This window comes from Dermacentor andersoni, chromosome 11 (assembly GCF_023375885.2).
Source record: "Dermacentor andersoni chromosome 11, qqDerAnde1_hic_scaffold, whole genome shotgun sequence".
Lineage (NCBI taxonomy): Eukaryota > Metazoa > Arthropoda > Arachnida > Ixodida > Ixodidae > Dermacentor > Dermacentor andersoni.
In genome coordinates this window covers 70,660,583-70,687,312 of record NC_092824.1, presented here as the reverse complement: position 1 = coordinate 70,687,312, position 26,730 = coordinate 70,660,583, and the positions used below count along the sequence as shown (strand labels likewise).

At 47.2% G+C, this 26,730-nt stretch overlaps 1 protein-coding gene across 2 annotated transcripts; it reads right to left on the bottom strand.

The window, feature by feature from the left end:
* Positions 1 to 66: 66 nt before the first annotated feature.
* LOC126517902 (uncharacterized) lies at positions 67 to 25,979 on the bottom strand. Of its 2 annotated transcripts, none has more exons than XM_055064109.2 (6): positions 25,526 to 25,979; positions 19,503 to 19,714; positions 16,992 to 17,115; positions 10,831 to 11,096; positions 6,310 to 6,433; positions 67 to 873 (listed from the first exon to the last, which is right to left on the bottom strand). In XM_055064109.2, the coding sequence occupies exons 1-6, from the start codon at positions 25,597 to 25,599 to the stop codon at positions 684 to 686; spliced, it is 990 nt and encodes a 329-aa protein (XP_054920084.2). In that variant the 5' UTR covers positions 25,600 to 25,979; the 3' UTR covers positions 67 to 683. The 2 variants fall into 2 exon arrangements, with proteins under 2 accessions (XP_054920084.2, XP_054920085.2); XM_055064110.2 differs by having other exon boundaries at positions 10,891 to 11,096.
* Between the last annotated feature and the right edge of the window lie 751 nt (positions 25,980 to 26,730).

Genomic DNA, 26,730 nt, shown 5'->3' with positions numbered 1-26,730 from the left:
GCATTGATGCAGCTCGAGCGACTGCAGATCAATAAAAAATGACATTCTTTCTCAGAAGTCGTTTATTTTTTTATTGTAAAATATTCATTTGCACGTTATACAGCAGTGCTCGTTCAAGTCTGCGCGTTGCGTAGGTATAACGGGTCCAGGTGGAGCCTTGTTAGCGGCACAGCGCCGAAGACGCGCTGCGAAACGGCAAACCTGGCGTTACGTGCCTGCCACATACACGGGTCAACCGCTGACGACAAAAAGACTTGCGCTTCGCCATTACGGACCATGCATCGGCTAGTCTGATGCCGTGTGCGCGGAAATTTAAGCAGCGGTGCACATAGAAATTAATACTGCCATATCAGATGTCGGTCGAAAGCTTTCTTTTTCGTTTTCAATCACTGTCAAAGCTGCAGTTCACTATAAATGATACATACTTTCACCGATGTTACCGAGGCATCTAGCGCCGGCACTTTCCTGGTCCTTATAAAATTTGTTAAAATCTTCGCTGCAGACGGCGTTTCAGGCCAGGTACAGGTTATACGAGGTTCGTTTTGTTCGCAAATGCCTTTTTTTGCATTATCTCGAGATAGGTGGGACGTAGTCCACCAGTGTCAAGTGGGGAGATGCTTGTAGAGATGAAGCTTTTTTTTTTTGTGAGAGGAACTATGACGTTCGTGATATATGCGGCTTTTCTATCCGGTGTATTCGCCTCGGTGCAAGTTTAAACGACCCAATTGATCGAATACGCGGCGGCATTCGGGGCAAATGTGCGAGCCGTCTCTCCTGCCCAGGGGGAGCCGAAGGTGGTATGTGTACTGGCAGACGAAAACTTTGTTGCAGACGGCGCAGGCGCATTGCTGGCTTGTCTCCTCGGTTTCATTCCTTGAAATGGACGAGGAAAAAAAAGTTGTTTTCAGTGACAGAAATGCAGCGGCAAGAATCAAAGTGAACCACCTCACCCAACACTGCAGACTCGAAAGACGCACATTCCCGCCACCGCACGAAAAATAAAACAGGAACGAGGCCGTCACTTTACGCTTGCTCCAGACACACACCTACCCTAGCCCCGCCATCTTACATCACTGCTACCCGGGTTTATATCCAACTGATGCGTGTAAAGCTTGCGGACAGAGAGCAACGCTCCGGCACATGCTCTGGGAATGTGCCGGCAACAACGGTATTGAGACCATCTCCGTTCGCGACGCGTCCATAATCGCGGCCGTTGCCAGAGTACGGGAAGCCTCGAGCTCGCTTCTTCCTGACGCTGCCCCGGCTGCGGGAGTCGCCGCGGACCTTGTCCGTCGGCGTCGCCGCCGCTGGGAGGCGGCTCTCAAAAGTTTGGAGGTGGCAGACCAGCTCTGGGCCGTCCGACAAGCCGAAGATGCCGCCCGAGTCCAAGGACTTCGAGCCGCCACCTGAGGCCGCCACAGCAAAAACTGCCGGACCATTCTTAAATAAACTTTCTTCTTCAATGACATTCTGCCTACCAGTTTGCACCAGAACAACTCGATACACTTATTAGCGAAATTACGCAGAGGAGTGCTTATTTCTTGCGCTGCTTACCAAAAGACGGATACATAAGAACACTGATGGTGGGCAAATGCAAGAACAGCCTACTAAGTAGACCATTTCATTGCCCTTTCGAACGTAATGAATACCTGGCGCACAATGTTTTTTTGTATATTATGATTAATCCTTCGGTCTAGCTGGAGAACACTCAGATTCTAACCATACGGAGTAAGCATGCCAATTGAATACTTGTAAGTACTTAAATGAGTTTCTTTTAATCTAACGTAAATTTCCGTCGTTTCTGTAAGTAAGTAGAAATACTTCTTGGTAACTTCTGCAATTCGTCGCATTTAAGAAAAAACTAGAAGAAAGGGGGTCAACCTAGGGGCCCGATTTTTGTTAGTCATATCATGAGAAGCCAACACACATTTGCACTAAGGACAACATAGGGCAAATTACTTGGGCTTAATAAATGAAATAAAGAAACGATAAATTAACGGAAATGAAAGCGGATGAAAAAACAACTTGCCGCAGGTGGGCAACGATACCACAACCTTCGCATTTCGCGTGCGATGCCCTACCAATTGAGCTACCGCGGCGCCGTTGCCCCATCCACTAAATAAAAAGAAAAAAAACTAGTTATTCGAGCAAATTTGACTAGAATAACACCAGGGCTTTGAGCAGTCTGCATTGGTCCGTGTTTTAGACCACATTAGAAATTAGCGAGCATACATATCTTGTCCCTCAGGATAGGCCACACCTACAACTTTGAATGTAGTGTCTCTGCTGGCGGCCTACTTCATTTTCACGTCCCTAGGACAAAAATGGCCGGTGTATGTTCTGTGTAACGATCTTGTTATTAATGCTTGAATTGCGCTAACAGACAGCTATGTAGAGAGGGGATTTCTCCAACCTGCCCTTAGAAAGCCTGGTAACTAGGATAGGGCGAATAATCAAAATTTGTTATACGAACCGAATAATATACGCTAAATGGGTAATGCGGACTACGTTTATGGTTTCGCGGCGGAAACCCACAAGTAACTTGCGATATTCGGCAGTTAATCATGTAGCAGTTACATTTTTTGACGCTACAAGTAGCGAGATTTTCCTTACAACGGCACATTATACACGTGTCTACAGGACAGAAGTCCTTGCACCGCGCTTTTCTTTCCTTTTTTTTTTCTTTTTTATGTGAACGTTTTTCTTTTGTAACTTTGTACGAGTTTGGCGAACGTGGAATCTGCATGGGTATCTATCTGAGGTCTTCGTCAAAAAACGACCTTGCGACTTCTCCATTGTCGCAAATGGTATCAAAAAGCTGGTGTGAGTGAAACAAGGAGCGAGAATTACTTGCAGGGCCGGTAAAATTAGCTGCACAGGTAATTATCGCCAATATATTCGAAAATTAACCATATCGCACCATAAACTTCACTATCTACGGGATAATGCCACCTAGTTGGTGTCTGGGCCATAAGGTAATAAAGTAAAGGCGTGTCAACCAAATTCGTTGCAAGAAAAGTCAACGTACATGGGCGTGGAAAAATCGAATGAATGAAAATTCGTCACGAATAAAAGAGATAAGATCCGGCCAAAATTATGAGGTTTGGCATTAGAACGAGCAAAATAACGCAAAATATTTCTAAATGTTCATGCAGCTATGCAACGTCGGATCTTCTTACTCTGCAGAATGAACACAATGAGGCAAGGACTCACCTGGTTTTTATGTACTTTTCGTAATAGTGTACGTGTCGGTAAAGTAATTCCTTTAACGATTTCTTCAACTACAACGCGTAATAAGTAGACAATCGTAATAGACAATCGTAGACAAAGGAAATAAATAGCCAATCGTAATAAGTCTGCACATTGATGGTTTGGTCCCTACCGACGCTTCAACGCAAGCAGATAAGTGGAACATGGCGGGACGACGCAGTGATAGCTTTTTGCCCTCTCTCGTTGGACTACGGGTCGCAAGACGTCGCTACCAAGGATTTTGCTGCCGTACCGCAGCCTGATTGTCCAGCTTTCTGCGAACGCTAATACGTTTATGCGGACAAGACACAACTCTTGTTCCTGTTTTTGAATTAGTTTTGTGTGACCGGTGTCAAGACACTGCAATGTCCACTGCAAGTGCAAGCGTTCCCGGACAGAATGCATTTTACGCTGATAGCTTCAGCATATGAGACTGAGGCTTCGATGAGTTTGTGATGTTCAATAGGGATCATGAATCTTCTTAAATCAGTACCCGACGAACTGGTTGATGAGTTTCTTTATTCGCTTGGGTTTCCACGCGGCATGATGTCAGTGTGAACCTAAATCTAAGCATGTCACGCATTTGTGCATGGGAACAGCAAATTGTGTGAAGCGTTTGGCATGCGCTGTTTTACGCGTTCTGATTTTTCAAGACATGGAGTTTATGCTAGCACAGCAGATGCCTGGTCATTATAGCCGCTTTTGGACGCATTGGCTCGCTCACCAAGAAAATGTTTCGCTGTTGAGGGCGACCACAACTTCACGCAAACATGGGTACATTCCGTTCAGGATGATACTCTAACCTTAGGCTTTGTTATAGTGCTAAAGTCACTTCTGTGCACTAACGTTATATTATGAATTCTATATATATAATTACGTGATAGGAATGCTAAGGAATCAATTCATGCTGCGTAGGCGTAGTTCAGCCAATCCTGACAATGATATGACATTACAGCTGCTAGGGTGCAGCATGAGGTCTCCACGACATTTCTCGGTCGCAAATTTTCTCTCAAAGTAAAAGTCGGCAAGGGTGGCGATAAAAAAAATGTTTTCTGGTATTTTACTGGCAGAAACGACGTTGATTATGCGGCAAGCCGTAGTGGGGAAACTCCGGGTTGATTTCGACCGCCTGGTTTCCTTTAACGTGCACCAACTTCCCGGTACAAGGGCTTTTTTTTTTTTTTCACCGTTCATCAAAATGCGGCCGCCGCGGCCGGGATTTGAGCCGGCGAGCTTAGCCGCTGAACAGCAAAGCAACTATGCAACCATGACGTGTGAGCGTGGCGATGTGGGCCCCTCGGTTGTTCGTGAAACGACATGCAGTGTAGCGTCTTTTTTGACACTTCTATTTTGTCTCCAGTTGCTGGTCACTTTCTGCGGCAGCGAATGGAACAGATGCCGAGCACGTTAGACCACGCCGTGCCTAATCGTCACGCTCGTCAACACGAAAGGACTTGTCCGCCGGGTGTGTGCAAGGCGCTAATACGACGAATGGAAATCTTACTCCCCTTTTGTCCCACGTTCACCCCCATCTGGGCCAAGGCAAGGCCCTGCTTGAGGAGCGACGTGGGCGCTCGGCTACCTCTATCCCGGCCGTGGCCAAGGAGTGGTTTCCCTCCGGTGTCCCCTTGTGTAGGTTCACAGGTTCACACGATGGGTCCTGACAAGACCCTCTACCAGGGAGCAGCGGAGATTGCCCGGATGGGGGAGGGCTAGCGAGCCGTCACGTGTAGTCGCATCTTCTCTGCCCTTGCGTGCAGGTGCTCGCACGCTGGACGTTCCTGTATTTCTTTTGTTGTTGTTGTTGTTGTGGTTGTCTTGGAGCACGTCGCTGACCCGTAACGAAGTATTAAACTTCTGTTATTTCTTTTCACGTCTCCTCGTGTTTCCTGCCGAACCCTCTGCGATGGTCAACCCATGGTTCGAGCTCCAAGCAGACGCTGTTTAAAGTCACGAAACCACGTCCCCCATAACAATGCGTAAAACTGGCGTTCATATCGTTGCATTTAATTTCATCCTGAACGTACTCCGCGTGACAAACCCGAGCGAGAAAAAAAAAGGAAGCTTTACATCTTGAAGGAACTGCAGCAGTGGCTCTGGATAAGAGTGCCCATCACTCAACGGTGGCGGTCGTAGTTTTCAGATAGGCCTGATGCTGCACTCACTTAGCACGGACGTATGTGGAAGTATATTAAGAATTTACATGCTACTTGACTCAAATGAACGAGAAGAAATGGGCTTAACCGACGAGCCCGATTTTTTATGAGTTATATCATAAGAAGCCAACAATAACTGACACCAAGGACAACATAGGGGAAATTACTTGTGGTTAATAAATGAAATAAATAAAGGATAAATCAATGGGAATGAAAGTGGATGAAAAAACACATTGCCGCAGCTGCACGTGGAACGATCCGACAACCTTCGCATTGTTGGCACGTTGTTTTTTCATCCACTTTCATTTCCATTAATTTATCGTTTCGTTATTTCACTGATTAAGCACAAGTAATCTCCCCTATGTTGTCCTTGGTGTCAGTGTTTGTTGACTTCTTACGATATGACTCACAAAAATTGGGCCCCGCGGTTAACCCCTTTCTTCTAGTTCATTAAATAACGAGGGTCACGAATCCGGTAACATTGATGCCTTCAGGTAGCATGTGTGGGTTTATGGACCGGTTGCCTTCACCCAAAAAGATCACGTTCTCGTGACGCCTGCGGCCGAAAGGATGTTCCACGTCCGCCGCCAAAGTTTGTGAGTAGTGGAGATGGCTAACATTCCAAAGGTTCTGCTAGGAAACATAAACACCGAAGAAAGCGGATGGCAAAATGGCGCCGGGGTAGCTCAATCGGTAGGGCATCGCAAGCATAATGGGAAGGTTGTGGGATCGTTCCCCCAACTGCTGCAAGTCGTTTTTTCATCCACCTTCATTTCCGTTAATTTCTCGTTTTCTTTCTCTCATTTATTGAGCACAAGTAATTTCCCATATGTTGTCCTTGGTGTCAGTGTTTGTTGGCTTGACTCGAATCAACTTTTTTTTTGAAAGACACACTCGGCATCACCTTGCACCGCCTTCAGATGTGGACGAGACCTCCCCTGGGGCTGGGCGTGGGCCAGACGTTTCGGGGCCCCTGCCGCTGGACTGCGATGAAACTGAAGAACCGGCGCTCGCTTTCTTCGCCGCGTCTGGATGAGCCGAGAACAAAAAAAAAAAAAGCAGGCGGGGATTATTTGCCACATTTTGCGACGGCGATTCGAAGCCCGCGAGCATTTGCCCAAGCACTAAGCGTGCCAGTTATTTCTAGCCGAAGTATTGCACTGGGGTGCGAGCCGTCAGCGCTCTTTTAAACGTACCCCTTGAATGTAAGAAAGCACTTGGTGGCTTAATCGCCTATTTTTCGGCTCTACCTTAGCATTATTGTTTTATGACCGATTGCTCGTTCATGCGACCTCGCGACAGCGAAAGAGAAACATTTTGACGTTAATTGGGCCCTCATCTCAAACATTACTTACGTAATGTCTGATAGGTACCGTTCTACAGTGACTATACACATAGCATTGATGAAAGACCTAACAGAAGAAATCAGTTTGGCTTGCTGACCCCACAAGCTATGGCAACTGAGGGCGACGGATATGGTGTTGCAGTTCTTAAGCCCAACAGGCCTGCACAAGCGCCTCTAGCCTGAACTGATGTTTGCAGTGCAGCAAGTAATTCTGTGCGGCGATAGCATGCCGTGATATACAGGATGTGACACGTAACTTGAACCAAGGATTCTTTTTTTTTTTTAATCGGTTAGCCGCAGCTGAATGGAACTCGCGCCATGTGGTTTGCCGTCATGTGGCTCTCCTTGGGGTATTTTTTGTATTCCGCTTAATTAGTTAACTAAGATGAATTAGGCAAAATTTTTAATATTCACTTTAGGGCCAATTGCGTTTTGTTGCGTTGTAGATGGGATTCAGGAACGACCGATCGAATATTTCGTGGCACAGTACATGCTGCGTGTTGATTTTTTCGCCGTTCCCAGAAAGCCCGCGAAATACGAAATAAAACCACGTGACAACGCTCATGCGCCATCGTATCGCAGCGCCCTCAACCGCGCTTCGTGCGAAAGAACCGTGCGCGTGGACCGCGGCAAAGTTATCGGCCGCGGCTCTGGGCATCATCGGCTTCACAGTGAGTCAGCATACTTGGCGGTGGCACACGGAAAGGAAGGGCCGTCGTCCCTGATAAGCGATAGGCTGGATTGCAAGGTTGATAGCGCTGCAATACGATAGCGCACGAGCTCTCAGTCGCGTGGCTTCCTTTCATATTTCGCGGGCTTTCTTCCAACGCCGAGATAGAGCGCCACATTGTGGCAATCAGCATGCATTACCACAACCTGTGGTACCAGTGGCCACAGCAAGATTTAATGTGCCGGACGTAATGTGCCGGACCAGCGCGCGGGGGGGGGGGGGACCCCACCTCACATCGGCCCTTGCTGTCCAGTACTGGACTCCCCAAGGCGTCGTTTGTAAGTGAACTACCTTGGGGAAAGCTAAAGTCTGTTTGTAATACTTGTCTTCTATAGCTGTGGCCAACCTCAACTATATACGTCATAAGGAGCAACACAAGGGTCATCAAAAACGGTAGAGAGAAAAAAAAAAGAGAAAAACATTGTTAAGCGACAAAGGACAAACAAATATTAAAGAACGCGTATCGAATCTCTTATTGACATCTACTCTTTTCCTGAATCTATTAGGACAAATTAAGCTACCGCGAAGAACGCAGGCACTCAGCCAAGCCAGATCAGAACGAGATAGACCCAAGGTCTTACCCAACTCCAAGGTTTGCCAACATGTCATGCTTCTTACTCCGAAAGCCAAACCATGAGGAAAATTTCTTCCGCGGATTCAAGCAGCTCCGTAGAGGAGCATATTTTGCTGCCTTCTCACGCGCCTTGTCTTTAAGCACCCCTACATTGGCATCCCATACGACAGTCAAGTCGACCACCAACACTTCCTCTACAGTCTCGATGACTATGTCGTACGTTTCATTAAGCTGCACTCAACAACTTTTTTTTTAAAATCCTTTGTTCAAGTTACGTGAAACACCCTGTATAGTAACCGGCTGTGATTGTGTGTCCGTGCTTCGTTTCTCTCTTTCTCTCTCCTTTCTTCCCTCTTTACCTCTCATCCCCCTTCCCCAGTGTGAGGGTAACAAACCGGATTTTCCATTCTGGTCAACCTCCTTTCCCTGCTCCGCCTTGGCACCCTCTCCTCCTTGTCGCATGCTCTCTTTCTTCTTTTTTTTTTCGCGCTGTACCACACAATCTAAAATGGAAAACCAGCTAGCCCAAACCATCACGCTTCTAAACGCGTGCTTTCACTAACTTCATGCAATACATCAAAAGCTAGTATCAGCAAACCAGAAGACAGGCTCCTCCATTTTCCGTCGCTAATCGCCCTACGCAGAATGATGACTAAATGGAAGCTTCACGAAAGATTCATTGGCGCATAATGGGCAGGCTTTTCCATTCTCGAAACACAGTCGGCTCTCGTCAGGTTGGCGCGGTCGTACATCAGCGACCGACCAATCGGCGTTGTTGAGCTCTAGTGACGTCACCTGGAGCAGCTTATTGACATCCTCTAACGCCGAAATACATACACCGGCAAGGCTAAACGAGGAGCACAGGATTTTTTTTATTGTCGGGAAGGGCATTTGGTAGCATTGCCGAATTCGCGAAAGACGATTCTCGCGGCATTCTGTACGCAATGCGCGTGCTTATTTGAAATATGTAAAAAAAAAACGAATGTAAGGTGACTCAGGTGACATTAAAAATTTTCCGATCTGTTTTGATAGGGCCTGTGTATAACATGAAAGCTTATTTATTCAAAGAAAGTACGGAATCTTTTCTTCCACAAAGAAAACTCATTTTGCGTGCACTTCCATTCTTTAGCCATGCCCTCGCGTCGCTTTCATGTCAGGAACGCTACGTTACGCTGATATGCTCAATCTCACTTCAAACGTGAACGTACCGATAACGCATACGCCATGAAAGCTGCCAAGCGGAAAAATTTTTGTATAGCAGCATTTCATTTTCTCTGTTCTTTTTTACGCATTTCATTCTCTTCAAGTAAATCGTAGCAGCATTTCATCTCCTTATGAGGAGAACAAGTTGTTACGCCGGCACTTTGTGTCGCGTTTACGTAGTCTTACACGTTTAAAACAGAATGAATAAAAGGACCGTATATAATTGTGACAACTGCGGCTGTGAGCAGACAATCGCTTAACGCCCCTGCATTTTCTTCGCTTGTAGTAGTACGGAGATGTGCTGCGAACTGTTTAGAGACGCTGTAGGGCGTTGTCTGCAGCGGATATATGCACTAAAGGCAACCGAAGCACTGGTTCGTTTCCTGCGGTCTACTAGCGTGCGAAATCTATTCACGCACATTATTCCTGTTAGGCGCGGAATTGCGGATGTTAGCATGCATTCCTAGAGCCCCAACGTCAAGGAACGAAGTTTCCGGCGGGTTTTCGGCTTCTGCTCGTGTCATCGAGAACAGTGCCCCATGGGGTGGCGACGCTCGCTTGACGCCGAAGTCTGTCCATTGCCAAATCGCAGTGGAGGCACCGGAAGTAGTTAGCAAGGCATGAAAGTCAATCGGCATCAGCCGACGCCGAAAATCCGTCTGAAACTTGTTCCTCCTCGCTGAGCCTTGAAGGTTGCGTCGGCAGGATGACTTACGATATGTACTATATTTCACAAGTTGTTTGTACCACCATAATCAGCAGGACTCCTTAGCCAATGTGAAGGCGGACTGCCCCCTCTAGATGTGTTCATCCGCGCCGTCTGCTCAGCGCCACGGCAAATATTGTTACGCGACGAGCATGCGCAAAGGTCGTAACACTTCACATGTCGTGTACGGGGCACTAATAAAGCTAATCGCACCAATTGTCAGGCAGTTACACCAGGAACTATATTCCGCAGCGCAAGGATATTACCGGTGTACACCTCGCACCTACCGCAGTGTTGCAGGCGACTGCAGAGGTCGAGCGTAAGCGCATGGATGTTCCGCGTCCTTTCAAGGGCGTACGTCTCCGAGTGCGTCCACCGCCGGACCACTCACACACTGTGTGACAGTTTTGCCCCAGTGCGCTTCACACGTGTGAAATTTTAAAAAAATTACGTTCTGGAGTATAACGTCGCGAAAATGCACAGCTTCTAAGTTGATGGAGGGCGTCGTAACGGACAGCTTAGGATTGATTCTGACCAGCTGAGGTTCAGTAGCGTGCACCCAGGACAGGGTGTGCAAGCATTTTTTTTTTAATTTAGTAATTTGCATTTTTGTATTTGAATAGGAAAATCGAAGTTGGCCTCAAGCTAAAGCTTCTTCTGAACTGTACAAGGTATTAACAATACGGCGTGGATACCGTGCATGCCATTCTACAGAGGTTCCCTGGTACGTTATGAAACATGCTGACAGCGCCAACAAGGAAGGCGAAATAGAAACAGAAAATTACGCGACATTTGTTGGTTTAGTGCTTTCGGTTTCGCGATTACCGGTGCTGTAAACACGTTTCATAAACGCGGCGATAAACTCGCCTGGCGTATGGCCAGAGCAACAGTCGCTGCCACAATCAGGACATCGACGAAGTCTTTCACCCTCGCGCTGCCATTGGTGCTCGTCTAGTGCGTCTTTCGATTTGTTCGATGCACCACTCTCCTCGGCGATCGCTTCCTCGTAGGCGTGCATGGCCAGGTGTCGTCTGTAGTGATGAAAGCGGCTGAAGAACCTCCCGCACAAGCCACAAACGTTGCCTCTGGTGTCGATCGGCTTGCTCTGGACTTCCCTGGTGCCGTCGGGAATCCTGCATGAGAAGTGTCAGATTTTTAGACTCTGCGCTTGCCAAGTAACACAGGAAATTCTGTAGTTTCTTTGTTACAGAAAGAACTGTGGGCGCGGAAACTTGTAAATACTCCAGGAACTCGGGGCTCCTGCTATCTTCTATGGTATAATGGACCGAAACAGTAACATAGTCGCGAGGCAAAATGTGCGAATGGCTTCCACTATGGATGAAGTCTTCGCATTGAGCAGCGTGAATGCTCAAATGAACATTGGTCATTAACAACTGTGTTTTCTCTGAACATTTAAAGAGAAAAAAAAACACAAGCCATTCCACTCTGTGAAAGTGGTCGATCAGCGAAGCTGGTTAGCGCACGACACGGAGGTGACGCATAATTTTGAACAAAGGTGAGATGCTCATTTATTGTATTGATCAGTGGTCATTATTTCACTTGCAATTGCAATCACATTCTGTGATAAAGTCAAATGGATGCACATACGCCGCTGGGTGGTCGGTTGGGCTGGATGAATGGGGTATCACAAGGGATATGTCTGCAACACGGAACGCGTAACCCGCTCCCTTTTCCGTAACGACACATCCACATTGAAATCACTGACAACTAGCGTAGTGTCATCGCAGCTAATTCACGCAGAGTAGCCATGAACCTCACGGGACTAAAGTCACTGGGTCTTGTGCTTGCTTACGGGAGTATGAATGCTTGCGGGGGTATGAACCATTGATGACGATAGTTTCTGTTCACGGATAACAAAAATGCACGAAACCCTAGCCATGTAAAGGCTTTCTGCAAAGTAAAAACATGCCGTACCGCCCTGCCTCAATTGCTTCAAGCTATTAAAAAACGAAGCATGAAACAGAGTACAAGATATTCTGCACCACCTCGATTCATATTTTTTTTTCAGCGTCTAATACAATTTCCAATTCCAGGAAATTCCTGCCAGCGCAACAAGGGGGTTGTTCTCGCAAACCTTCAGAACAAGGTAGCCTAAATATTCTGCTCTACAGCTTAGGTATGCATGGTCAACAGCAGCACTACGATGCAAGCCCAATGAGCCAATAACCAATAATAAATAGACTTCGCTTGCCGGCCCATAACGCGAGCTATCTTGCACTCGGACAAAGCTGACGTTTGGTTGTCAGCTGCGGTTCCAGCAAGATCACAGCGATCAGCGTAGCGGAACGTCGGCTGTGTACAACAGGCTGTCTACAATTCACGCTTGGGGCGGCGCTAAACAGGGCACGGTTCGTTTCAGTGGCACTTGAAACACTTACCCCGGTTGAGCTTTTCTGTTTCCTGCAAGATTAGTTACCAAAAAAAGAAGAATAGGAAAGGACAGTGGTTGCTTTGCGGAACAATGATCAGTGGGACCTGTTCTTTGCAATCGTTTGAGAGATCGATCTGCGTAGTGAGCTCATACGGATTCGACGATAGTTACCTGCTTGCAATTTCAACTGTTCTTTTTTGTGGGCACAAGTAACAGTTCTCGACAAATGTGACACAGTTTCCCCTTTCCCACAGCAGCCACAACCAGAGCATACAGGGCTGCGAGAGAAACGGAGCGCTGTCCTTGACGAGAGCGCCAAGAGAGCATGGAATACATGTGACGCCCCAAAGCCCTCGCCTGACACCCCGTGCGCCTCGAAGAGGGGGAAGCGGTGCTAAAAAGTAACTCAGATTTATGTACTTTCTTGCTTTGCGTACATATTCTAAATTGAAATACCACAGATTAAACAGAAAAGAAGTTATGGCTGTGCTGCGGAACCAATTAAGCATGGCATGTCACCTTCGGAAAACTATCATTTCAGAACCAATGAAGAAGTGCCACTTGGTTTTATATTCTTGTTTTTTTTGTTTTTTAATGTGCTTTGTAGGAGGGCTATAGTGCAGGATAAGCCAGTAGCGTGCTTTTAATTACATTTCTGTAACACTGTAAGCACTACGAGACCAAGTGGCACAAGTGCCTCAACTTGTGCTTGACAACATTTCAGCCCAGAAACTACTTCGAAAGCGTGTTTTCGCGAAGCAGTTTGGAAGTGTCCCTAAAGTTTCTTCTAAAGCTCTTGTTCGGCTAAAGATGGGCAGACTGAGAAAAACGAGCCCGAAGATTTCAGAACATATTTTATTTCAAGACCCAAAATAACTAATCTAAGTGCCTTCCTCCGTAGCATGAGCCCTCCCCTTCAATTCCAACCTGCTCTGCGGAAATTTCTTCAAGTGGTCCTCGCTTCTTTTTCTGAGCTTGTTGTGTTTCTTCCAATCCAAGCTTCTGTTTCGGTTTTCATCGGATCTGAAATTGTCGCAGCGCAGATGTTTGCCTTCCTTTCGTAGTCCTTGCTTTTCGGTTTACTGTACTCTCGAGGCAAGGTATCAAAACGCGCGAAAAAACAGCAAGTTTCCAGCGCCTTAATTTACTCCATGCCCACCCTGCTTCCGCATCTTCAATGCAGCGTTCACGGGCGCTCTCCACGGCGAGTGCGCGACCCTGTCACGAGAGTTCATTTTAAAGCGATCGCGTTCAGGACCCTGTGTCGCAGAAGATCGGGCGTCGGCGTCCAGCGTCGATCACATTTTCGACAAAGACCACTCCGAACCACGCATACCCAACCAGGCTTGTATCGCCAAAGTTGCTCATACGTTGCCTTTCATTCTTTACATAGTCATTCCTAAGAGTTTGGAGCGCAACAGCCCACAAACAAATGCCACGAAAACAAAACACCGACAGCGCATACCTTGTGTGTCAGATATTCCCAGATTGAAATGTTAAAAGTACGAAACAGTCACAGGCGATCAGCCCCCGCAAGAGGCCGCGTTTTCTACCAGAAAGCTCGCCTTCGTGCATGTCGTACGGCGCCAGCGTTTCCCGGTAAGAATCGCGGTTGGGTAAGCTGTATTTGCTGGAATTAAGCGTGAAAAGCAGTCGGGGATCTCTGAATGCTATCGCATTCCACTCAAAGGCGAAGCTTAAACGTCCTCCAATTTTTTTTTAATATGGCCCGGATTGCAACCTAACTTGGTGATGAGCTTACTTGTACGTCTAGGAATCAAAATAAATCAATACCTTAAAATAAACAAAATTAGAACTAAATTTTCTGGGGAAAATCGCCATTCCTGCAGACCCGCATCCCTTCTTAAGCCATGTGAGACATTGGCGGCCATGATGTATTTCCGGCTTCCCAATCACCTCCGGCGCATGCAGTCCGCCAAAGCATAGGCTTCGAGATCTGTTAGTGTTACTCAGAGGAGGAATAAGTCACTGAGGCTAGGATTTTGACACGCGCCCGGTAACTCGGCTGCGCGAGCACTCGCCCTTTGCGTCGTCGCCTTTGTACCGGTGGTAAATGTGACTAATGGCTCTTTCACGTGGCGCGAATGGGGCGAAAAAAATCGTTCTGCCGCGCACGTCGCAGAGCGATTTTTGCTGACAGCTTTCACTTGCGTTTGCAGCAGCGCGATTTCCGTCGCAGGGATGCGCAAGGTTGCCTCCTGCTCACGAAGTATCCATGCCTGCATCGTTAAGTAAAAACAACATGGAAACTAAACAAATATTCGAATTTTCTTATTTTTATTCGATAATAGAATAGGTACATCATTTTTAACGTTTAAAAGTATTGAGACTTTACCACAGCTTGCAGATACGGCGAGTGAGGCGCTGCACGACACCGCAAGTATGAGCGTGCGGCTTGTATGGAGTCGGTGGGGTGGTTCCGTTTAGTACACTCTAGTTTTGTTGTTACTATGGTAGCCCCAACTTTCTTTCCTGTATGAGTATTTGCTTTTGCAGAAGAACAAGCTACTATTGAGTGTGCATGTATAAGCAGCTGGCGCAATTTATAGCGATGAAGAGGTTGACGACGGTGGCGATCGAGTGGGTACGTGCCTTATGTTGAAGCGGCGTCCTTCTCCCGACCTGGATAGCGTGCAGCTTCTCCTTTCAAACGAATTGTGTAAGCGGAAGAACAGAAAAATCTTTATGGAGCTCCTAAGCCGCAAACGCTGGTGGGTACGCCCTAAACATAGCTAAAACTGGCGCGCGACATTGCTCCACAGAGCTATCAACGCGCGGAAAAACAGGAAAGCGCCTATTTTGACGGCGCTTTGTTTCGTCACACACACTGCCCCTCCCACATCGCACCGATCGCTGTGACTGAGCGACGGCGCGACCAACTTGTTGGAATCCAGGCGCGGAGAACCCACAACGTCGCCGCGGTCGCTGGGCGACGAAATTTGCTGCGTCGCTAACTGCAAATCGCGCCATGTGAAACAACCTTAAAGCGATAACGTACGAAGGGACCATAGAAAGCTTATTCGCTTGAAAAAAAATGCTATCGTGGGGCCGCAGTATTCATATAGGGACGGATTGCCCCGAAGCTGTTTAGGCTGGATACATGGGCTGCATACATTATGAAACTATAGACTTGTTTTCATACGGCGCCACACTACGCCGACACAAGCGCCGCCACGGTCGCCGCACGTCCAGTGCATCTGCCGCAACCGCTGCTGCAGCCGCGCCGGCGCCTCCGACGCGCGTGACGTCATAACTGAAGCGCAGGTCACGTGCGCATGCGCCGTCGCCAAACTCTTTCAACTCCTCTCGTTATTCGTCAAACAGGATTTAAACCAAACAAAGCGCATGAATGCCAATTTGCTGCACTAAGTGCACTTTCTAATATACAGGGTGTCCCGGCTAACTTTCACCAGAGTTTATATATGTGCAAATCCCACGTCGCTCGAAAGAACAAAGGTAATGTTTGCCGTAGCTTGTAGATGCTCACATATGTTTTTGATTCCGCCTGATTAGATTCTTAGTCTTAATCAGTTCACAAACTATCGATACAGAGAGAGAGAAGGATAGGAAAGAAGGATAGGAGGTCAACCAGAAGAGCATACGGTTTGCTACCCTACACTGTGGGTGGGGGAAAGGGGAATAGAAAGAGGAAAAAAGGGAGTTCACTGCTCAATACGTGCTACATAAAAGTTGTTTTCCGAGTGTGAAAGAAGCCCGCCAATGGAAGCCGCGAGCGGGCGCTGGAGGCCACTCGCGGGTGTGTGTGTGTATATATATATATTATATATATGACTCAATGAAAAAATTATAGAATGTGGAAATCGATGCTTTCCTTTATTATTATTATTTTATCTTCTGTTTTTATATCTGCTCTGCCCCATTCTCCATCCCCTTACTCATCCCCCTGTGCAGAGTAGCCAACCGGACACTTATTCTGGTTAACGTCTCTGCCTGTCACCTCTTTTAAGGCGTAAGCCTTTACTGGCTCATGAATGTCTGTGCGCAGTCCGTGGTGGACGCAGGAAAGCGGTGATCAATCACAGCCGGTGACAGCTGTCACAGCGCTTGATGGATGACCCTAGGTGAACAATGGGTGATAATCAAAGTTGACTAGTGTCCTTAGTAGAAAATAAATAAATGAATTGTTAAATTGAAAAAGAAACAGAAAACAAAAATAAAGAGAAATAAAAGAAGAAATAAACAATAAGCATATAGGCCAGACAGTCGGATGTCTCCGAAGAGCGCGCGCGCTGCGCTTGCATCCCATGCTCGCGGCCACAGCGGCGTCTGTTCGCAGAACAGTACAGACAACAGCAACAGAGGCATAGATAGGCTTTCGCCTATCGCAGTTTAGCTCAGCAAAGAGCCCATAGTCTTTTTTTCCTTCCTAGGCACATGTTTGTGTGTGCGTGTGTGGAGGGCTTGAAGCCTGCTTCACGTCCACGACGGGTCGGCCCGGTATTGAACAATCTCCGGGATCGGCGCGCACATTCCTGTCGCCTTTACGGACACAAGCCGCCCAGGGTATACCCTCCCTAGTAACGCATGCGAGTGATGAATAAATCTTTCTAGAGGCAAATAGCTTCGCTGCAATTCACAAAACGTTCGCACTTACCTTGCGTCGCCTTTCAATGAGAGCGAGGCTCCGTTCACAACCGCGCAACTGCAGCTTGCGATGGCGTCATTGCGGCTGGTGGAAACCGGCAGCAGGGAACCGGGCCTTCCGTGCTTGGTAATACCTGTACGCCAAGAGGAATGAACTTGCGCGAGATGGGAATTTAGGCTTTTTAGCGTCAGGTGCACGTAGTTGCTCTTGTCCCCTGGTCCGCTGCCCCTGGTATAGAGAAACACGGGCTGACAGCCGCAACCCATGCACTGCGCAGCAAGCCATCCTCCTGTTTTAATCCGTCGCGTTACATGCTTATACATCAGCCTGTTGGCCCCACCTAAAGCCGGGCATACGATTAGGGTACATCATGAGCAAATTGTCTGTAGTGCAGTTACGGAAAAAAGGCATGGCTAGCACTGCACATCAGCGACAACTCTAATAGGAAGACTCGTTTCTCTGGACTCTGGGCTATGAATCTAAGCAGCAAGGTGTAAATTTTCGAGAGTTTCATACGTGCTTATTTACCCCTGTTTCCCTTTCCACATTTGCTGCCGAGCAACGGAGGGCTCCGGAGCGTGCAGAGTTCGGAGCAACTGCTCCGATGTCCCTTCGTTTTTCTCAGGGGAGCATTCGCTCAGTAAACAATTCATTCGCGTAATCCAAATTACCATCGGGGAGGGGAGAATGAGAGGCACGCGCACAGAAGTATAGTAGGCCAGCTCAAGACAGTTTCAACCTTAGCACCGCCTGCTTCATCTCTCCGGAGCCATTGCCCTGCCTCGGATTCAGCGTATAAACAAAGATGGTCCAATCGGCCTCGCCGTCTCCACACATTCATTCAATCAACGACTCATTCAATCAGCGTGATATTGCAGACTTCAGTTGCGCGTAGCACGGCGGATTGGCGCACAGTTTCGTTACGTTTTGTCGCCTTTACTGGCACTGAAGCTTAATTACGTTGGCGAGTGAATTTATCGCTGCTCCGATTATATTTTGACTTACGTTCATGCACACGCCGGAGTGCCCTTTCACTCAACTGAACACGCGCAAGAAAACCACTTGCATCACATAGTCTATGCATGAGTGAGTTAACTTATAATTATGAAAAAAGATTGCTTATAGTACCCCTTTCTCCCATTTCCTTAGAAGCCAACAAGCAATGACGCGAAGGGCGTGATGTGACTAACGCAAGGGTTTGTGGCCACTCTAACTATGTGAAGAAATCCGCGTTGGAAAGCGACACATTTTTACCGCGAAAGCGTTAAGGAGCCCATGTAGCAAAAATGCGGCATCTGCGTCCGGCGTCGTTCCGGCAAAAAAATTGTCGAAGCGTCCATACCCAAGCCTTTCATGGTTCGGAAGGAAGTTACTGAACAAATTGAACTTCTGAAGCTAAAATACGTGGAAATATCGTAAATTATGACTTGAAAACGACCTACGGGCATGATAGCTCTCGGATTGTAATTTCGCTATGCGAACAAGCTTAATTCTGTTACGCGAAAACTCAAAGAAACTCCTTTTCCAGCGTTTCTGCCAATCACCGACCAGCTGCGGCATCCGCCATTTTCGCGCGCCGGCGCGCGGTTGTCTCGGGAGCCACGGAGCGGCGCGCCCGGTTCCTTGCAACAGCTCCAGATGGCGCTCGCCTTTATCGCATCGCGGTCCACGCAAGAGGCCGCGTTTTTACCACAAAACCCACCTGCGGGCGTAGTGTTCGCGGCCAGCGTTTCCCGATAAACATTACGGTTACATGCACTCCAGTCGCCGGGAAGCGTGAGAAGCAGTCAGGGTTCTTTGAATGCTATCACTTATAGGCGAAGCTTAAGCGTGCTCCAAATTTTTTGAATTGGCAATGAAGCGTACTAAAATATGCTGATTAGGCCGCATCTTTACTGGACCGTTACATTGTGAAAATGGAGCTACCAAATGAGTCAGAACGTCAATTTCTTTTGCCATTTCTCTCATGATGTTAACAGAAAATTTAGGTTTTATGTCTTGCCGGAGTATTTTTACCATACAGTATACACATACCAAGACCACGTTGCGAGTATATTCCTCGTGGAACGATTCGTTTTTTTTTTTCTCGCAAATAAATATTAAATAAGCTGGAATTGTGGACTTTTCTCTCGTGACTAAAACAACGTAAACTATAACGAAAAGTAATGCATTACAATAGCCATAAAAAGAGTTCCGTCTGCAAAGTATAGAAAAGAAAATTGGCAGAAATAGGTGCAAGCAATACTTTTGTACACATTTCTCTGCTTCACATTGTTTCACTTGTGTGCGCTACCGTCGAAGCGCCTTCACGGCATCAGAAAATTATTTTCAGAAATTGCCCTAATAATTGATTGCCGCATTGAGGTAAAATATCTTTTTTTTTTCGGCAGAATCGGAGATGGTCGAAAAAGGGCCTAGTACACTTCAGATGCAATGACCGATATGTATAAGCACGGTAGCTCTTTTTTTTTTTTTTGTGATTATCCCATCCAGATTCAGGACGTTGGCGCAATGCTTCACCTGTCAACTGGTTGAGTGTGTCCGCCTCCGAGGACGCCTCGCGATCGGCCCGGATGGCCTCCTCGTACAGGTGCATGGCGAGGTGTCTTCGGTAATGATGCCAACGGGCGAAAGCCTTACTGCATTCGCCGCACTTATGGGAGGAGCTGGTGTCGGCCGAGTCGTTCTGCTTGTTGTTTTGGCCCGTGACCGCAGTGGCGCCATCGGGTGTTCTAAAATAGACGCATATATCTGGATCTCAGACGCTGAATTGCCACGTGTGCCAGAAAACTTTAAAAAAACTTTTGTAACCTTCGTTACACTGCACACGGAACATTGCATAATTCATGAAACTGAAGCACTAAACGAGAACGTCGACGAGCAGGACAGACACCAGACAAGCGCTAAGTTTCAACAAAATGTTATCCAATTAATCGTCTAGATTACATTCACGCAAATTATGAGTAACATACCCATCAGCACTTCGTTTAAAATTTCGTAAAGTCCCGACTTGCACATGACAAAAATTTGACTTGATAATGAGGCACGCCGTAGTGGGAGCTCTGGATCACTTTTCACCACAGAGTTTTTTTTTTTTTAGCTGTTTGCTTACGGTACTTTTGTGTTCAAACGTTTAATTTCAAGACGTATTGCCCGCAAGGTAAACCGCGTTATGTAAGATTGCGTCCTAGTCATTCACGTTTTGAATGGGCTTCAATTCAAGCATAAATAATTGCTGGGGTAGTTTTGGAGAATCCTTAACTTAAACTTCAGATAAGCACCACAAAGCACACGACTAAAAGTTGCAATTTGCTATTTTTAGAATAAGTACTGAGATTGAAAAAAAAAATAAGACGATCCGAAATGCACAGAATATGGGTTCCTTTCTGTTTTGTCCCAACTTCTTAACTTAGGACACAAACACAATGATGCTGATTTAGTCCATTGGAGGAATGCTATGTGGAAAAGCCGTAGCTCAATTCGCAAATGTGAAACCGGATATGGACTTACTGTGCAGGGAACATTTCTGTTTGCTCCTTGCATCACGCACCCTTTTATTGCATTATTTAGGCTCCTAAAGCAAAGGCTGTATGGTTAGGAAGCATCCACATGCCTCCTTATACTTGACTATTATGTTCGGTCGGCTTTTATGTACAAATGAACCTGCCTAGCAGATGCCTTCAACTGGCACTGGAGTTTTAACGTGTTTCGTACAGTAAAACACGGTGTTGCACAGTAATGTACAGTAATTAATAAAAATGACCCGTTAACGTGAGTTGACATGAATGAAGACAAGGTCGGGGGCTATTATACTAAGCTAATATTTTGACTGGCTATGACGCTCTATAGACGCGCTCATTGCCGATCAGGCGAGGTGGACCGATCGCGAATTCTTACAAAGGCAGTAATTAATCTGCACAAGTTCGTCATAATATTAAGTGATTAATATTAAGTTTTCACTTTTAAATGTGATGTTAGTGGCGTTTATAGTTTACCCAGGGCAGCATGTCAGATTTCGCGTTTTTCGTGAAACACGTACACTCGTACCGCTCCAGACAGATTCATACGCCTGCATTCGCCCGCGCAGACGACCGTAGTTATCGAATGCTCACAAAGATGGCGCAGCACGCTCAGTTATGGCCATTGTTTCGAGCGCGTTCCCTTTTCCATCGGCGCAAGCAGCGCAGGGTTGCCAGGCTTGGCGACTTCTCGTCAAATCGGCTACTTTTCGAGGGTCCTGGCGACCGAAAATCGTGGTTGGCTACTGGGTTGTTTTCTGGCCACCTCTAGCGGTGGTAATTGGTATTGGTAGTGCCCAAATCTCACTGCCTCAAAAGAAAGCAACAGACCCAAAAGCGAAATCTCGAAGGCCATGCCTTTGTGCTTTGCAAGTGGCGGAACTAGGATCCAGAAGCTGAAAACATACAGCCGCCATATGGCCAGAGGGCCTCTTCAACTTGCCCTGCGCTGTTCACGATTGCTCAAAACGCCTCACCCGAAACGTACAATGGCCGAAACCACCGCATTTGGCAGCCCGGGACTCTCGGGGACGGATAGATGAAGATGCCCATTGAGTTTCTCTCTCGGTGGCGTACAGCAGCTCTCTCCGAGTAACAGGAATTAACCGATCTCAGAGGCTATGCTATTGCGTGCTGCGTTCGACAGAAGTAATCGGTGATATACTAATCCTACTCCCAAAGCGACGGTTACTTCGACAGCGAATCTCGAACTTGGCGCCAGAAATGACTGCAACAACCGATAGCGCATCAACGCAGCCATGTCATTACAGGTGCCAGTGCGTCTCGTGGCGCTTGCACCTATGCGACTTCCTTATAGGCGCAAGCGCCTGCATGACGGGAAGAGTAGAACATGTGTGACGTAGTACGGTTTTTACACGGGATGTTTGGGGAGAAGCCGTCGTTCAAGGACGCGGTGTGACGAGTCTAGCGCAGTGAAGGAAGAAGAAGAAGTATTGTAATGATTGGAAATGTAGAGAGGTCGGCCGGATAATGGAGCAGCAAGGACGCGGTGTGACGAGTCTAGCGCAGTGAAGGAAGAAGAAGAAGTATTGTAATGATTGGAAATGTAGAGAGGTCGGCCGGATAATGGAGCATCTGGCCTGCTACACTACGTAAGGGAAGGGGAAGAGGGGAAGAAAAAGGGTCACAATGGGGGATGATAATGGGAGGAACGAGGTGAAACTGTCGACACCGCTTTGGCTATGAGAAAGCCTGCAAGTGTGAGGGAGGAATTTCAGAAATAGTTTTAGGCGCAAAAAAAAAAGTAAGACAAGCAGAACGTAACAGAAGACGTGGGCAGGCGCACAGGGGGGAGAAGCTATCAAAGAATGTCAGCTAGTAATTATGGTAAGGTGTGATACAATATGTGATAACGCTTGTTCCGTTATCCTCATTTGCCATCGGCGCAACCCGCCGTGGTTGCTCAGTGGCTATGGCGTTGGGCTGCTCAGCACGAGGTCGCGGGATCGAATCCCGGCCACGGCGGCCGCATTTCGATGGGGGCGAAATGTGAAAACACCTGCGTGCTTAGATTTAGGTGCACGTTAAAGAACCCCAGGTGGTCGAAATTTCCGGAGTCCTCCACTACGGCGTGCCTCTTAATCAGAAAGTGGTTTTGGCACGTAAAACCCCACAATTTTTTTTTTTTTTTTTGCCATCGGTACAGCAGAAAACTAATTCTTTTTCGCCTTTTCTTCATTTTTTCGCGTCGCACCATGGCTACTTTTCTGGCTACCTAATAAAGCTGTTACCACTGTTCGCGGCTTCTTTTTCTTTTTTTGGCTATACTTAGAAATTTTCGGCCAGTTTTTTTGTTTTGTTTTTTTCTCGAAGACCCAGCAACGTTGAACGAACATGTAATCTCGCCTCCGTCTCGCCCCCGTCTCGCCACCGCGTCGGAGTGCAGGCTACAATGCTGCAATGTAGTTAATTTTAAGCATTAATTGGCTCTAATTACGCGCCTACAGTTAATTTCTCTGCTTTCACCTCATTGAGATCTGTAACTTGGTACCATTTTTCGGATTTCGATTGGCCTTTTTGTAAACAGGTGGTGCACATAGATAGAGAGATGCCCAAACGAGCTAAACGGGTACGAAGTTGCCGTACGCACAAAAAATATTGAGATTAGAGTGCTGGTGATAGTGCTAGTGATAGTGCTAGTGATAGGAAGGCTGATTCCTTTAGAAAATGGGCGCACCGATACCACATGCAGTTACAAAGATAACGGTTACTTTGCAACCTTGCTGCCTCTACAATTTCTCACGTGCGCTGGCATTGCGATGAGTGTGGTAATACGCACATGGCAAGTTCCGATGTAATTACGTGTTCACACAACCCTGAATATCGTTTGTATGTTGCAAGGTAAAGGCAGATATTATTTCTCTGCAATATAAAAGCACATATCGTACTGGAGTTATTTAATAAATATGTGAACTCTACTTAAGTCCAAAGGTCCTCGACGCCTTTTTAGGCGAAGAACGCCACATTCGCAAACGTTCGCACAGTTGCCAAGAATTTCGTCAGTCTTAACATTGCGTATAAACGTTGGTTTGCAGCGTTGTGCAACCGGGACCTCCAAGTGCCCATATCTGCTGTAAGCGGGTGCTTCTCGCTTACAGCACCTACGACGGGCACGAAGACTAAAGGACTTAAAAAATACCTCACGGCAATTGGCGATAACCGTTTCAGACACACTGGCACGATGACCAACGGTCCAAATGAATATAATTGCGCCGCTAATTACAGCAGCAGGAGGGTGATCAACGTTAAAAGTGCTTACAATGTTTTGCGTGCACGTTGAAGAGCCTCACGCTCTCTCAATTTGCGAATACAGGTAAAGTCCCTAGATCGGCCAGTTGTGCGGCAATTCTGCGTGTATTTACGGGTTTCATTGAGGGTCGGGAAAAAGAAACGCTTTTATCTAGCACGTATTGAGCAACAGAAAGCTGTATAGGGAGTTTTTCATGTCGCCCTAGAATTTTCTCAATGACACTTTTCATCTAATTTTAATGTTTGAGAAGTTGATAAATTAATTAAGACTAATTACCCAATTAGGCGGAATACAAAATAATATTAGTCCCTCCAAGGGACGGCCAGCAACAATACCTTTGTTCTTTCCAGGTACGTGACATTCGCATATCTTGCAATGTTTGGCTCAAGTTACGTGGGAAACCCTGTATAGATTGACCCAGTTCCAGCCGTTTGTAGCGTGTATCTAAACACGGATGGGTCGGGTCAGTCAGCGCCGAGTCTTGCGCGGGACTACTAAAGTGCCACAATCTATGCGCCGACAGCGGGCATGAGATCGAGACAAGGATTAGAGAGGCACTGTGCAGTGCAACCTCATCCTAAGGGCGAGAGCCATGAAGTAGATCTGTTGCAGATGGAACGTTTGGGGATCCAAGCGGCTGGGTTTACAAAGGAACGCAAATAGGTGTACACAAAAGGAAGCGAAACGAGGCACAAAACAACGCCAGCAGGGAGCGGTGGTTCCACTGCGTAACGGCCGCATTGGGTGCCCGAAGCCGTTTGAGTGCGCAAAATTTAAAACTAGATGCCTCCTTTGTCGGCTCTACCCTGCGTGCCGTGATTAGAGAGCTTTAGTTTAGGGTACGCAAGCGGCTTGCGTACGCAAGAACTAGGGGCGACGGTACTGCGCATGTGCGGACCTCTACGTAAGGGTCTGCGCATGCGCAGTACCGCCCCCCCCCCCCCCCCCTAGTTGTTGCGTACGCAAGCCGCTTGCGTCCCCTAAACTAAAGTTCTCTATTGTCCAGACGTCAGAAGCGAGTCCGTGTGAACGCGGTATCGTCGGGCTCGGCGACGCCGATTACTGAATCGACCCACTCACGTGTGGTTCATGTAAACATCCCCTACATTGTATTTGGAAAGATTGGATGCGCTAAGTAGACGCACCCTGTTAGACTACATGCCGTACATGTTTGTTTCTAGCCTCAAGCCTGTTTCGCGGGTCTATCCGGAATGTATTGCATGCAGTGTGAAAATTTGACAAAGCTGATGATGACTGATGATGCGGAAACACAATTCACTCAGAGCCGCCCTGATGACTAACCGATGACAAAAAGTCGGAAGGTCATTTAACCTCGACCTGACGTCGATCAAACGTTGCCGCTTCAGCGCAGCTCTCACAGAACATCATGCAGTTCATACAGCCCATTCTCGCACCTCATTTCTCCTGGAAGGCGTTATCTTAAATCGAATTCACCAAGATGTATGTTAGCTTTCGAGCTTGTTTCCCTAAGCGCACTCGCCGCACAACATACGTTGAACACGTTACAATGAAGTGCCTGAGCGCGTCAAGCCGCAGAAACGTCACCGCACGTGGAAATATGTTTACATCACGCGCTCGAGGACACGCTGAGAGCAGAAACAGCTTCATTGAGGAGGAGATCGTTTGTAGGATGGACCAGGCTCTTCTGTGGGAAAACATCATCTGTCTTGCAACACTGCGGGTCATCTGTGCGCGCAAGAACGTTTCAAGAAATACAAGCGGTAATGACTCACCTAGTGCTGGATTCCGCGGTGGCGGAGGCTTCGCCGGCGTTCTTGCGGCTTTTGCTGCGTGTGACGATGCTCATGTTGGACACCGAAGGCGCGTATCCTCCGACTGCTCGTTCGCCGATGTCTTACGCCGGGACTGAAAAAATAAACGATGTTCGACTTGTCGCTGTGCGACGGTATGTCACGGCGCATGCGCATTCAGTGCCAATGAAGGGATGAAGGAGATAAAATGTTTCTTGCTTGGCGTGACTCGACTGGAGCTTTATCTCACGCGGGATGGGAAAGGGTATACGGGTTTGCCACAAGCCGGGTGCTAAGGAATAAGGACCTATTTCCGAGGGCAAGAAGGAGCGTCCCAGTGATTGGCACTATCTTTGCGCCCACCCCCTCTTTCGCTCGTCTCGCTTTTATAGAATGACTGCCCTATAGTCTACATATCGGCAAATTCCGCCATCTTAACTTGTCAGCTCGGTTCTGTGGCGTACCAATTGTTTCTCTACAGGGGGGGGGGGGAGGGGGGGGAATTGCGCTCTATCTAACCCTCGGCTCTGACGAAGGCCGGTCCTTCGACCGAAACGTTACTAAACTGTTGCGCCTGTGAAAATAGCGCGCCTCCGACTCTGTGCCTTTGGCTCCGGCGCCAGAACCTTCCTTCTTCAATTCCCTGTATTTATATATATATATATATATTGGATTAGGAGATGAGCCAGGGAAGGCGTCCGTCAGTTATTTTTATAATTAACACAGACCTGATAATCACTCACACGCGGGGAACTATGGGAGATAAAAAATTTATCAGGATTTGAATTCGTTCCTTGAAATTAAACAAAATCAGAAGATGATGCAGGGACAAAAGGCCAAAAGTGCTTGACATAGGTCCCTGCATGGCCCCGCATCGTAGCACAACCAATTTAAAGATACACATTAGCTAAAAACAGTTTTAATATTTAAAAAAATAGCATTTGGTGTTTAAGTCAATTATCGCACAAATTTATCGCTAGTTAAGGCAATAGTATTGATGCTTACACAACAAGGTACAATAAACATAAAACACGTGCAATACTGACAAGAGAAACAGCAGATAGGAGCAACCTTGCAGAATTACAGCGCACTTTCCAGCGAAGCTTTGCCTTTCGAGGAGTTGAAATAAGCTAGACTTTCGTTTTCCCGTAATTAAAACACACACACTTCATTGTTTATTTTACGTG